At 37.4% G+C, this 12,629-nt stretch overlaps 1 protein-coding gene and 1 pseudogene across 23 annotated transcripts in view; one reads left to right on the top strand and one right to left on the bottom strand.

Moving 5' to 3' along the window:
- LOC105488569 (leucine, glutamate and lysine rich 1) overlaps window positions 1–12,629 on the bottom strand; it is a 232,139-nt gene that overhangs the window by 56,836 nt on the left and 162,674 nt on the right. For 22 of the 23 annotated variants that reach the window (XR_011619828.1, XM_071091139.1, XM_071091143.1 and 19 more), the window contains 2 exons: window positions 2,890–2,967; window positions 2,343–2,546 (listed from right to left, as the gene is read on the bottom strand). Coding sequence is in view for 21 of the 23 variants with exons in the window: in XM_071091139.1 (XP_070947240.1) it covers window positions 2,343–2,546; window positions 2,890–2,967 (282 nt within the window). In the remaining 2 variants the exon portion in view is untranslated. Of the gene's footprint in view, window positions 1–2,342; window positions 2,547–2,889; window positions 2,968–12,629 lie in introns of those variants that run through there. The other variant, XR_011619831.1, reaches the window with a different exon arrangement.
- LOC139360804 (death domain-containing protein CRADD pseudogene) lies at window positions 6,182–8,178 on the top strand (annotated as a pseudogene).

Below are 12,629 nucleotides of genomic sequence, written 5' to 3'. Positions count from 1 at the left end.
AAACTGCTGGCCTCAAGTGATCTGCCTGCCTTGGCCTTCCAAAATGCTGGGCTTACAGGTGTGAGCCACTGTGCCTGTCATTTTAATTTTTATTATGTGACAGACATCATGTCTGTAAACAGTGTCACCAATTACTAAGTAAATGTATATTCTGGATATACTAAAGCAGAGAGAATAAAGAAAGTACAAGGGCAATAATACAAGAAAAAAAAAAGAAAGGAAAAGAAGAAGAATAGGAGTTAGTTCAGTGATATCACTATTATCTGAAAGCTGATAGAAACTGTCCTTCTCACTCAACACTTAGAGCGTAAGATTGTAATCATAATTTTTTTTAAAAACATGGCAAAACATACACATCCAAGTGTATGCTATTTCAAAGCAATTCCCCAACAAAGCTCTATATATATTCTACTGAGGTCACTAATCCTTAAAGCATTCATAAAACTCCCTTCTTCAAACTGTAGTCAGAGATAATTTATTAAGCATAGAAAAAAGGGAAAAATTTACCTCATTTTTGATCCCCAATAGTATTTCCCAGATTGATTTCCCATCATATTCACTGGACTTATTTTCACTGGACCTATCTGAGACTGTTTCAAATAGCAAAGGTATTCCTAACAGGTAAAGATCTGTCATACTGACAAGAGTCTAAAATGTGTGCTTAAGCCAGTCCTTGGAGAAGAGTTCCAGAAACAATTAGACAAAGACAGGTTCTTCCCAATGACTTCAGTGAAGGAGACAGCATTCATCTGACTAAACAATTAAGCCTAATTAATCTGGTATCATTGGAAATATGATATTCTAGGTAATATAGGAATTGCTCAGATAACCAAAGTTCTAAACCAAATACTTTGAAAATTTTTATTTATTCCATGGTGTCTTTTCAAAGATGTATGATGTGTGTCTTTTGTATGGAATATATAACTGATTTTAATCTTTCTGACTATATACATTAGCATATATAGATTTTATCTCTGCTTACACATGCTCAATCTTTCAACTATCACTCCTTTTTTATTAATAAGCCTGGCTCTTATACATTTCATTGTTATAAAATTGCAGCTTCTAATAAATGGCAGAGGAGGTGGGGTGGAATAGTCATGTAAGTAGAAAGTACACTTTTGGTGTTGAAGGGTAAAGAATAAATGGTGCGGGGATATCAGCTCTGCAGTTGCTAATCTTATTCAACAGAATATAAGTAATTATAAAATCATCCCAGGAAGGACGAGAGATAAGCATTTTTCCCTATGAACTACACAGACTTCCTTCTTGCCTGGTGTAGAAACACATATGATGCCCAGGGAACAGTGTTGGCAAGAAAGAGTTCTGAGACAAAAAAGTCTAATTCTAAGATAACTGCTGCCCACTCCTCTGGCCCCACTCCCCAGACTCAGCAAATAGGTTTGCAAAGAGGAAATAAAAAAAAGATTGTAACTCTTCTAAATTATATTCATAAAATAAAATATAAACAAATATAAAAATGATAGGAAGAATGAAAAACAACCTATCATGTGCCTTCTGTGCACAGAAAATGATACAAAACAAAAATTCCTGCCCTTATGAAACTTGTGTTCTTAGCGAATATAATAATTATATCAGTAAATGTAAATGAAATAATCTCCTAAAGAAACCCAGATTTTTAAATCAATGAAATAAACAAACAAAAAAACCCCAAGATTTGTGCTATATATCAGATATAAACTTAAAACAAAAGGATTCAGAAAGAATGAGCAAAGACATAGCAGGGAAATGAAAACAAAAAGAAAGAAAGCAAGGTTGAAATATTAATTAAAGATAAGGTTAATTCAAAGACAAATTAAGTAAACAAAAGTATCTTGGAAGCCTGGACCAATGTGCTTCTTAGTATCCTCGATACCAGCTAAGGAGGTATCTTTGCTTGTGCCATATCCTCCAACAAGATGTGCTGACAGACAAGGAGGAGAGAAGAAAAGTAGGAGCCAATTAAAGGAAAAAGTGATATAAAAAGTTGTTTCTGTTGGAAAAATGATAGAATCTACCAATCACTGACCCAGGTGAAATTTAGTAGTATAAGTATCACACATGGTCTGATTTTTTTTTCAATAAAAATTTGACACCAAATGCAATTTGGGCTTCATTCTCTACCTTCACCAACTGCAACTTTACCAAGTCACGTAACCAACTGGAGCTTCAGTCTAATCACTTGTAAAATGAGGTAGTGGGATGCAATGACCTTGTAGGAGAAATATATATTTATTCCTGTGATTTCACTATTATAATATGTCGGACACTGATGTCTCAAATATATATGGAATACTAACTTAAACAAAAATGTTTTTGTAAGAAATTATTGTTAACTGCACCTTTCATTTTTCAGGGTTAAAACCTCTTCCCTTGTCTGATTCAAAAGAGTTTTGGTTATCTCCAGTTCATTTTCTGCAAGGTTAATTCTTCTCTTTATGTCTTCTTCTTGTTTTTCTTTTGCAGTCAGCTCTTCCTGTAATGCTCTATATATTTGTTGACAAGTCATTAAAGAGTCTTCTTTTTCCTTAAGCAGCATAGTATGCCTAAAAAGAAATAGGAAAAAAACCCCACCAACATGCTTTATATACTACATTTTATATTTATCAAAGATGTATTAAGAGCTCATTTGAAATTATAGATTATAACTGTGACTTTAAAAAATTAAAAATGTTAAAAAAAAAGAATGGTTCTATAATGTTAAAATTTTCCCATCTAGGCAGTGGCAACAGCAATAACCAACTGCAAGACAATATAAGCTTGAATTAGGTATTGTATATGTAAATAATAAGAAAATAAAAAATAAGTGTCTTTTAAAATAAAACATTACTTAAATACAGTTTTAAGTTCAATTATTAAAATATAAATTTAAAAATTGGTAATGCATACTGTGACTCAGAAATAACGGATTCAAACTTCAGTTTTCTAAGTTCTCTTTGACAGTCATCAGCTTCATTAGATTTATTCCTAAAATAATACAAAAGAAGTTCAAATATATGATTTCAAAATAAAGTATGTGTTTTTCTGTAGCATTATTTTACTCATCAATAGAAGAAATTTTTTAACATCTTCATATTATTATTTGTTTAAAGAAATAAACATTCAGTTCACTTCTATACTGGCCAACAAAGCTTCTGTCAGACTGATTTGCATGTAAATAAAAAGTATAAACTCTGCACAACATTAAAAAACAAAAACAAATAAACAAAACCGAAACACCAAAATACCTATGTGAAGGTATTGGAAAATGACCAAAAGCAGGGAGATTCTGGAGAAAAGTTGACACTTGGAATGAGGTGACAGCATGGGGTTGGGTTATTAAAAATAATTTTAAGCCTGAAGGCAGCCCCCAGTCAGCACACTGCAGGGGAACTAAATAGAAATCTTCAGTCTTTCTGGCTCATAGAACCAGAGGGCATGGTATTTGGGGCAACCACAGCTGTTGGAAAGTAAAGAAAGAATGCTGAAAAGGGGAGAGCCAGAGAAAGAGAGTTCCAAATACTCCATATAAATTCTGCCCCTGAACTACACATGTATTAAGCAGATTCCAAGCAGCCTAGTTAAAGAAAAAGACCTGAACTGAGATTGAGCTGTTATCCTGGACAGAGATTGCCATTTGAGGTGAAGCAACACCACTCCAACACTATCAACAATAACAACGATGACAATATTTTTTGGAGAAATATAGCAGAATCCAGACTCTCCATAACATAACATTCACAATGTCCAGAACATAGTAAAAAAGTATTCAGAAAAGTGTGACTCATTCTAAAGAGAAAGACAGTTAATAGGAACTGACTCTGAGATGATCCATATATTGAAATGAGCAGACAAAGATTTTTGAGGAGGAATTATTAACTCTGCTCAAAGACATAAAGGAAAATCTATTCTAATTAATAAAAAGATGAGAAATCTCAGCAGGGAAATAAAAACCATTAAAAAGAACCAAATGAAAGATCTAAAACTGAAAGAAACCTTTGCCTTGATCTTATATGATTGGGTTTTGTAACAATATTCAAAAGGTTAATATATTAAAAATTTAATATCCAATTTAAACGTATTCAGACTACTCATTAACTAGTTAAGTCACAATCTGAATGCATCTTAAAATAGCTTGTAAATTACACAATGAAATATGTAAGATTATCAATGCCCTCCTTGCAGAATGACTTTAACTTCTAGTAATAATGTAAAAATCATCGTGAACATGCACAATATTCATTTATTTTTAAACTTCTTTATTGTAAAATATAACAAAATTGTAAGATACAGAAAAGTACATAAAACAATTATATAATATAACAAATTATTATAAGAACAATACTCTGGTGATTACCATTCAGGTTAAAAAATAAAACCTTACCAGCTACTCTAAAAGTCCTTTATGTCCCTGGTTCCAATCATAGCCAACTCCCCGCTCCCTATAAGTAACCATTCTCATGAATAATATTGTAATCACTGATTTTCCTTAGAGCTTTATTATCTAAGTTTTATCTCCGAACACTATATTTTAACTTTGTTTTTATTTTAAAGCCATTAAAAATGTTCTCTGCCGGCCAGGCGCGGTGGCTCACGCCTGTAATCCCAGCACTTTGGGAGGCTGAAGCGGGTGGATCACGAGGTCAGGAGATCGAGACCATCCTGGCTAACACGGTGAAACCCCATCTCAACTAAAAATACAAAAAATTAGCCAGGCTTGTTGGTGGGCGCCTGTAGTCCCAGCTACTCGGGAGACTAAGGCAGGAGAAGGGCATGAACCCGGGAGGCAGAGCTTGCAGTGAGCCGAGATTGCGCCATTGCACTCCAGCCTGGGTGACTGACAGAGCAAGACTCTGTCTCAAAAAAAAAAAAAAAAAAAAGTTCTCTGCCACTACCCTGTTTTTGTAAAAATGTCTCTATTAAGGTATTGTATTGACGTATAACACACTGCACATCTTTAAAGTGTATAATTTGATATGTTTAACATATGTATATGCCCATGAGCCATCACTACAATCAAGTAGCACATGAGCACATTCAGAACCCAGATACGGGCTTCTATCAACATTCCCTATTAGAGGAACCAGGACTACTCATAGAAATAACTGATTTCAAGGCTGGGGCAAAGTAAGTATATCTGAAATATCTTGTGATGCCAGAAAGTAACAAAGTGTTTACAAAAGATGATGAGATAATATTCTAATGTCAGAAGAGCCAGTTTGAAGGGGCTTCTACTTACTAAGCCTAGGACAATCTGAGCACCACAATAATTCAGTACAGTAATAAATTATAAGCCATTAAAAGACAGGAATTGATGAATCTGTACAATAAATAAATAGACGAAGGTAGGATCTTGCTTACAGTAGAATGCTAAGGCCTAATTAATAAAAGGGAGCATGATCTGGAATCTTAAAAAGTCACCATTTAGCAATCACTATAGTAAAACTGAGATCAGGCAAAAATCATTAACAGATGCTATATCTAAGGATAAATTTTCGTGAAAAGCAGTATATTTACATGCATTTAAAGTGTCTCTTTGCCGAGCGCGGTGGCTCAAGCCTGTAATCCTAGCACTTTGGGAGGCCGAGACGGGCGGATCACAAGGTCAGGAGATCGAGACCATCCTGGCTAACACGGTGAAACCCCGTCTCTACTAAAAAATACAAAAACCTAGCCGGGCGAGGTGGCGGGCGTCTGTAGTCCCAGCTACTCGGGAGGCTGAGGCAGGAGAATGGCGTGAACCCGGGAGGCGGAGCTTGCAGTGAGCTGAGATCCGGCCACTGCACTCCAGTCTGGGCGACAAAGCGAGACTCTGTCTCAACAAAAAAAAAAAAAAAAAAAAAAAAAAAGTGTCTCTTCTAGACTTCTTATTAATTGAAAGAGAACAAAACCCCCAGTAATTATGCAGAAAAATTGAGCAACATCTTGATCAGGTGATCAAAATTAACATCACCAGTTAGGGGAAAATGGTTTTCATGTGCCTCCAGATGTGATGCCCTGACGACACATCACTCTCTATGTGGTTTTCTGGCTAAGAATACACATCCTTAATCTAATAGAGAGAAAACATCAGACCAATACAAAATGAAGAATTTCTTATTTTTAAAAAGTGTGAGGGGTTCTGCATTCATAAAAATTCAGTGTCATTAAAAGACAAAGACAAAATGTGGAAATATTCTAGTCTAAAGGAGGCTAAAGAGATATGCGAGTAGATGAACTCCAGATTGGATTCTGTACTAGAAGAGAAAATGCTATAAAAGATGTTATGAGGTCAACTGACAAAATTGAAGTAAGAATGGTAGATTAAAGTATTGTATGTAAATTTATGACACTGATTAGGTAGGCTGAAGTATCTAGAGGTAAAGGGCTATGTTGCATGTAACTTACCCTCAAAATGGTTCAGGAAAAAAAAATTTGTGTGTGTGTGTGTGTGTGTCTGTGTGTGTGCAGAGAGAGAGGGAGAGGGAGGAAGAGAAGGAGAGTAAAGAGGGAGAGAGAGAGAAAGTAAATGACTTAAAATGTTAACACTAGGTGAAAATAGGTAAAGACTATCTGGGTGCTCTTTGAACTATTATTATTTTTACAACTTTTGGTAAGTTTGAAGTTATTTCCAAATAAAACATTAGACAAGAAGAAATAGAAAAATATTAACATACAGTTAGAAAAATGGGCAAAGGCTCAGGTGAGTCACAAAGAAAAGAATACAAGGAGCTAGAAATGCAGAGGTACAAATTTTATTAATTTTAAAAGTTATAATACCCAGTATTGTCCAGGAAGCAGAGAAATGAGTATTTACAAACACTGTTGAGATTACATATCTGTATAGGCTTGTTGGAGGACAATGAGTTATTATGCATTAAAAGCCTTAAAAATATTCAAGTTTGATTCTAGCAAAAATTACACTAAAGAAATAACTGTGTGTTAACAGATTTGGCTACATGAATTTTCCAAGTGCCTTACTTATACAAATAAAAAACTTGAACGCTCTAAAAACAAGATGTTAATAAGTTATGGTTCATCCATAGATTGGAATATTATGTAGCCATTTAACAATTTTCCATAAATGTATAAAGTAATGACATGGAAAAATGTCCAGGATATATCGCCACACAAAAAGTTCGCAAAACAGTAAAGGGGCCGGGTGCGGTGGCTCACGCCTGTAATCCCAGCACTTTGGGAGCCGAGATGGGCGGATCATAAGGTCAAGACCAACATGGCCAACACAGTGAAACTCTGTCTCTACTAAAAATACAAAAAATTAGCCGGGCGTGGTGGTGTGCACCTGTAATCTCAGCTACTGAGGAGGCTGAGGCAGGAGAATTGAGTCAACCCAGGAGGCGGAGGTTGCAGTGAGCCGAGATCGCGCCATTGCACGCCAGCCTGGGTGACAATGTGAGACTCCATCTCAAAAAAAAAACAAAAACAAAAACAAAAACAAACCAAAACAGTGCATAAAGTATATTCCCAATTATGTTAAAAATGCATACTACTTAGAAAAATGGACTAGAGTTCCCTTCCCCTCAAAGATACATCATTGTAGACTGAGGCCACAAACAAGTATTTTGCTGACTTTGCCTGCAGCTGGGTGCAGAGGCATTGGTGGAGGGACTGGTTCTCCAGTACCTTTACCAGGAAGGAATCTTGACAGAAAACCACGTCCAAGAAATTAAAGATCAAGCCACAAGCTTCAAGAAAATACTACTGCTGGATAGCCTACTTTCCAGGGGTCCTAAAGCATTTGATACTTCCCTAGATTTCCTACAGGAATTTTCGTGGGTAAGGGAGAAGCTGGAGAAAGCAAGGGAAAAAGCCATGACTGAGCTGCCTGCAGGTGACACGATGACTGGGATCCCCTCGCACATCATCAGCTCCCCATCAAACTGGCAGATTAATCAGCTGGCCCAGAGGCTGGGCCCTAAGTGGAAGCCCGTGGTGCTGTCTTTAGTACTGTTCCAGACAGATATCTACCGCTGTAAGGCCAACCATCTCCACAATGTGCACTTGCAGGTGGTGGAGGCCTTTGTCTGTTGGCGGCAGCGCTTTGGGAAGCAGGCAACTTTCCAGAGCTTGCACAATGGGCCGCAGGCATGGAGGTAGACCTCTTGGTGCTCCTGCACATGTTGCAGTGATAGTGCCTCTGCCAACCAGCTGAAGAGTATGCCTCCAAGTCACATGGCCTGAATCCTGACTTTCAGTCAGAACAGGTGGTTTTTGGTTTGGTTTACGTTTGTTTTTTCTTTTTAATGATCCTCAGATGGAAAGAGAAAACAGGGTTTCCACTTGACATTACTTGAAAGGCCAGATTACTCAGTAGATCTCCCAGATTGGTTCAACAATTCGTTGTTTTTAATTGCCTGAAGATTGCCTTGTTATGACTGCATAGTTTTAAATTGTGTGATGGCCTTTTAATAGTCTAGTAAATCATAGTGGCTCCAAAAACACCCCAAAACAAAAAAAACGCCAAAGCCCCATGTTATCACATTACATGAAGGTGTCTTATACGTAAAACATTCACTTTTATGTTGCCTGGGAACTGAACTGTGAACTTTATTATTCATAATGATAAGAAAATAAAATGTAAATTACTTAAAAAAGGAAAATGGACTAGAAAATAAATCAAAATGTAACTGTGACTTTTTTTATATCCTTGCATTTTCCAAGTTTTACACATTCGCTTTGAAATCAAACAAAAATGTTTCTTTTACAAATCCCTTTGAGATTCAGCAGCCCCACCACAACTTTCACTGTATGTTCAGACTGTTATGTACACTTTTCCAAATCTAGAAGCAGGGACAGAAGAACTCCTTTTAGCGGTTATTTTACTATGTAGATAATAAATTTGGGCTGCAATTTTTTAAAAGCCACCTACCATCCCAGGAAGTCCCCTCAGCATGATCCCTTCCCCTGCCCCACACCAGTTAAGCCAGTCTTTCTATGGTCTACCCTTCATTACCCAATTGTTATCTTCACCTTCATTAGGACGGAGAAATTGGATGGAATAGAAAGAATGCCTACATCTCTTTAAGCACTGCATTCCTTCTTTTAGGATTACCAAATAGTGGTAATCCTTTCTCTTCAATTGCTATGAGTAAACCTTCAGAAAGGTCCCTGCTGCTCCTGCCAATAAAATAAAATAAAATAAAATAAAATAAAATAAAATAAAATAAAATAAAATAACTGCCTATTTCCCCCCACTTTGAAAGGTGATGTTATATGCCACTCCACTCACTTATATGAAACAGCCATTCTTAAACTAACTCCTTGGTATTTCCACTTTGCAGTCTCAAAGGCATCTTAGCTCTAACAAATCAAAAGCATTGTTTTTGATTCCTCCACTTCCTATATCTGTTTATTTCACAGAATTTCCCACTTCAATAAATGGAACAAACACAATGATGAGACTAATAAATAACACATTATGTATCTTGTGCACTCCTCAAATAAGCCCTTATTCCCATTTTACGATTTAGGGAACTGAGACCAAAGAGAAAAGAAACTTGCCCAAGTTGACATAACTACTAAGTTGTAGTACTGGGATTTGAACCCCAGCAGTCTGGACCTGGAGTGTGAACTCTCAGTCACTGCACTTTGCTGCCTCTCAACTGTCTCCCCTGATGAAAAAAGGCTCAAGCCCATCTTTATTCTTTCTTTCACTTCCAGTGTCCTTGCTTCCCAGTCACATTTTCTCTATCAGTAAATCTGATTGACCTCTGACAAATATTTCTCTCCATCTCCATGCTACAGTCTTAGGCTAAACCATAATTACTTCTCACTTGCATGAATGCACAGCCTGCCACCCAGACTCCTGATACCGCTTTTACTCCTACTCCAGTCCATTCTTGAAGTAGCAATCACAGTGAGCTTTTAAAATGCAGATTAGATTACTCTCTTAGCATTCTCCCCAGGCTTCCCATTGCTCGCCTTATAAATCCAAACTCCTCAGAAACTCTTCAGGAAACACAGGCCAGTTTAATTTCTTATTGCTGCTGTAACCAATGACCAGAAGCTTAGTGTTTAAAAGCAATAGAAATTTATTATTTCACAGTTCTGGAGGTCAGAAGTCCTAAAATCAAGGTGTCACTAGGTTGTGTTCCTTCTGAAGGCTCCACGGGAGAATTCATTTCCTTACCTGTTCTAGCTTCTAGAGCTCACCTGTATTTTTTGTCTTGTGGCCCCTTCCTCCATCATCAGATCACATCACTGCAACCTCTGCTTTCATCCTCACATCTGCTTTTATGACTTTGACCCTCTTGCTTCCTCTTATAAGGACCCTTGTGATTACATTAGGGCTGCCCACATAATCCAGGATAATTTACCCATCTCAAAATTCTTTTTTTTTTTTTTTTTTTTTTTTGACACAGAATCTTGCTTTGCTGCCCAGGCTGGAGTGCAGTGGTGTGATCTTGCCTCACTACTGCCTCTGCCTCCTTGCCTCTCGGTTTCAAGAGATTCTTGTGCCTCAGCTTCCCGAGTAGCTGGGATTACAGGTGTGCACCATCACACCTAGCTAATTTTTGTACTTTTTAATAAAGACAGGGTTTCACCATGATGGCTAAGTCATACTGCTGGCCTAACGTGATTCACCTGCCTCAGCCTCCCAAAATGCTGGTATTACAGGTATGAGCCACTACACCTGGCCTCAAAATTCTTAATCACATTTGCAAAGTCCCTTTTGCCATGTAAGAGAACATATAGATTCCAGGGATTAGGACATGAAACTCTTTGGGGAGCTGTTATTCTGTCACCACAACTGGCCTTCATGTTTTTTGAACTTGTACATTTCCAATAAATGTAGGGCTTGTCTTGATGTCCTTGCTCCCAGATGTAATCACAGCTAGCACCTTTTTGTTACTCATATCTTTTTTTTTTTTTTTTTTTGAGGCGTAGTCTTGCTGTGTCTCCCAGGCTGGAGTGCAGTGGTGCAATCCTGGCTCACTACAAGCTCCGCCTCCCAGGTTCATGCCATTCTCCTGCCTCAGCCTCCGGAGTAGCTGGGACTACAGGCGCCACCACGCCCAGCTATTTTTTTGTATTTTTAGTAGAGATGGGGTTTCACCGTGTTAGCCAGGATTGTTATTCATATCTTAACTTAAAGATCATCTGCTCAGGGATGCCATTCTGACCACTCCGTCAAAAGTATACCACCCCTCTCCACTACTCACATTCTATTATGCCTATTTTATATTTTTGCGGCACTTAGCATTGCCTGAAAAGTACATCTATGGAAACGTGCCCATCTTGTTACTCCAATATCTACTGCCTGCACACAATAGTCCTGGCTCTCAGTAAACATTTTGTATCGAATAAATAAATGAAATAAACATAGCCTGTTCAAGTTAAAACCATGTGAAAAATACACTGACACTGGAATGCCACCAGGTCACCTTCTGCTTGCCAGGCAAAAATTTTCATGAGTGAACAGGAAGGTGAGAGGAAAATCAGGAGAACTCTGATATTTATATCTCAATAATAGAGACTGTCCCAAGAACAGTTTGGTCAACTGTCAGATGCTGTTGAAAGGCCAAGTAAGAGCTTTAAAAATTAGTACTTTGTGATGGTCAAAAGTTTACTATTGTTCAAATTATCAGTTAAATGAGGAGCAGGTGACTGCTAATGAAATTAAAATGTAAGTCCTGTATTAGTTTGCTTAGAAAAAAAAAGGAATTAAAGTGTAAGTACATTACAGAGGTTCTTAAATTAGAAACCTTTTTTTAAAAAATTTTTTTGAGACAGAGTCTCGCTCTGCCACCCAGGCTGCAGTGCAATGTCGTGATCTTGGCTCACTACAACCTCTGCCTCCGGGGTTCAAACAATCCTTCTGTCTCAGCCTCCTGAGTAGCTGGGACTACAGGCACCTGCCACCACGCCCAGCTAATTTTTGTATTTTTAGTAAAGGCAAAGTTTCACCATATTGGTCAGGCTGGTCTCGAACTCCTGACCTCAGGTGATCCACCTGCCTCAGCCTCCCAAAGTGTTGAGATTATAGGCGTGAGCCACTACGACCGGCCAGAAAACATATTTTACATAACCACTTAGACATATTCTTAGACATATTCTTAGTGACAGATTATAAATCATTTTAAGTAAATTTTGTTCTTACCACATACATGAAAATAAATATATCTAAAGTGTAAAGCATTCAAGCAATATGTAATAGAGTGAAATAAGAGTTTCTACACAGCCCACACTTTCATTTCTAGAGGTAACTGTTGCAATCCTATCATTTATTCAATGTTTAAATCCATATGCATGTGTATGTGCATTTGTATTCATTTTTAGCATGAATGGGATCCTTTTTCTGATATTTCTAATCTCCTGAATTCCTAATAGCTTGCCATAACTGTCTGCTCTTTTATGGTTACAATCCTGGACATACTTTGGAGTCTATCAATTATACTTATTCTAATGTCATCTGTTTGCTATTTAACAATTTTCTAGGGTGTTAAGGATTTTCTGTGTGAATTTATAGCCACTTTTCGGGGGAACTTGGGTGGGGGGTGTTTCCTCACACACCTAATCTTTGGGTGTGTGTGAATCCTCAGACTTAAGATCCTCTGTTTGCTTGTCTGCTTTGCTGTTCATTTTTGCCCTAGGTTGTTTCAGAGGTGTGATGAAGGGGCAGGGTATGCTACCTGGTGGGGGCACTGGAG

Source organism: Macaca nemestrina, chromosome 2 (assembly GCF_043159975.1).
Source record: "Macaca nemestrina isolate mMacNem1 chromosome 2, mMacNem.hap1, whole genome shotgun sequence".
NCBI classification, from domain to species: domain Eukaryota; kingdom Metazoa; phylum Chordata; class Mammalia; order Primates; family Cercopithecidae; genus Macaca; species Macaca nemestrina.
This window is presented reverse-complemented; position numbering and strand designations above follow the sequence as displayed.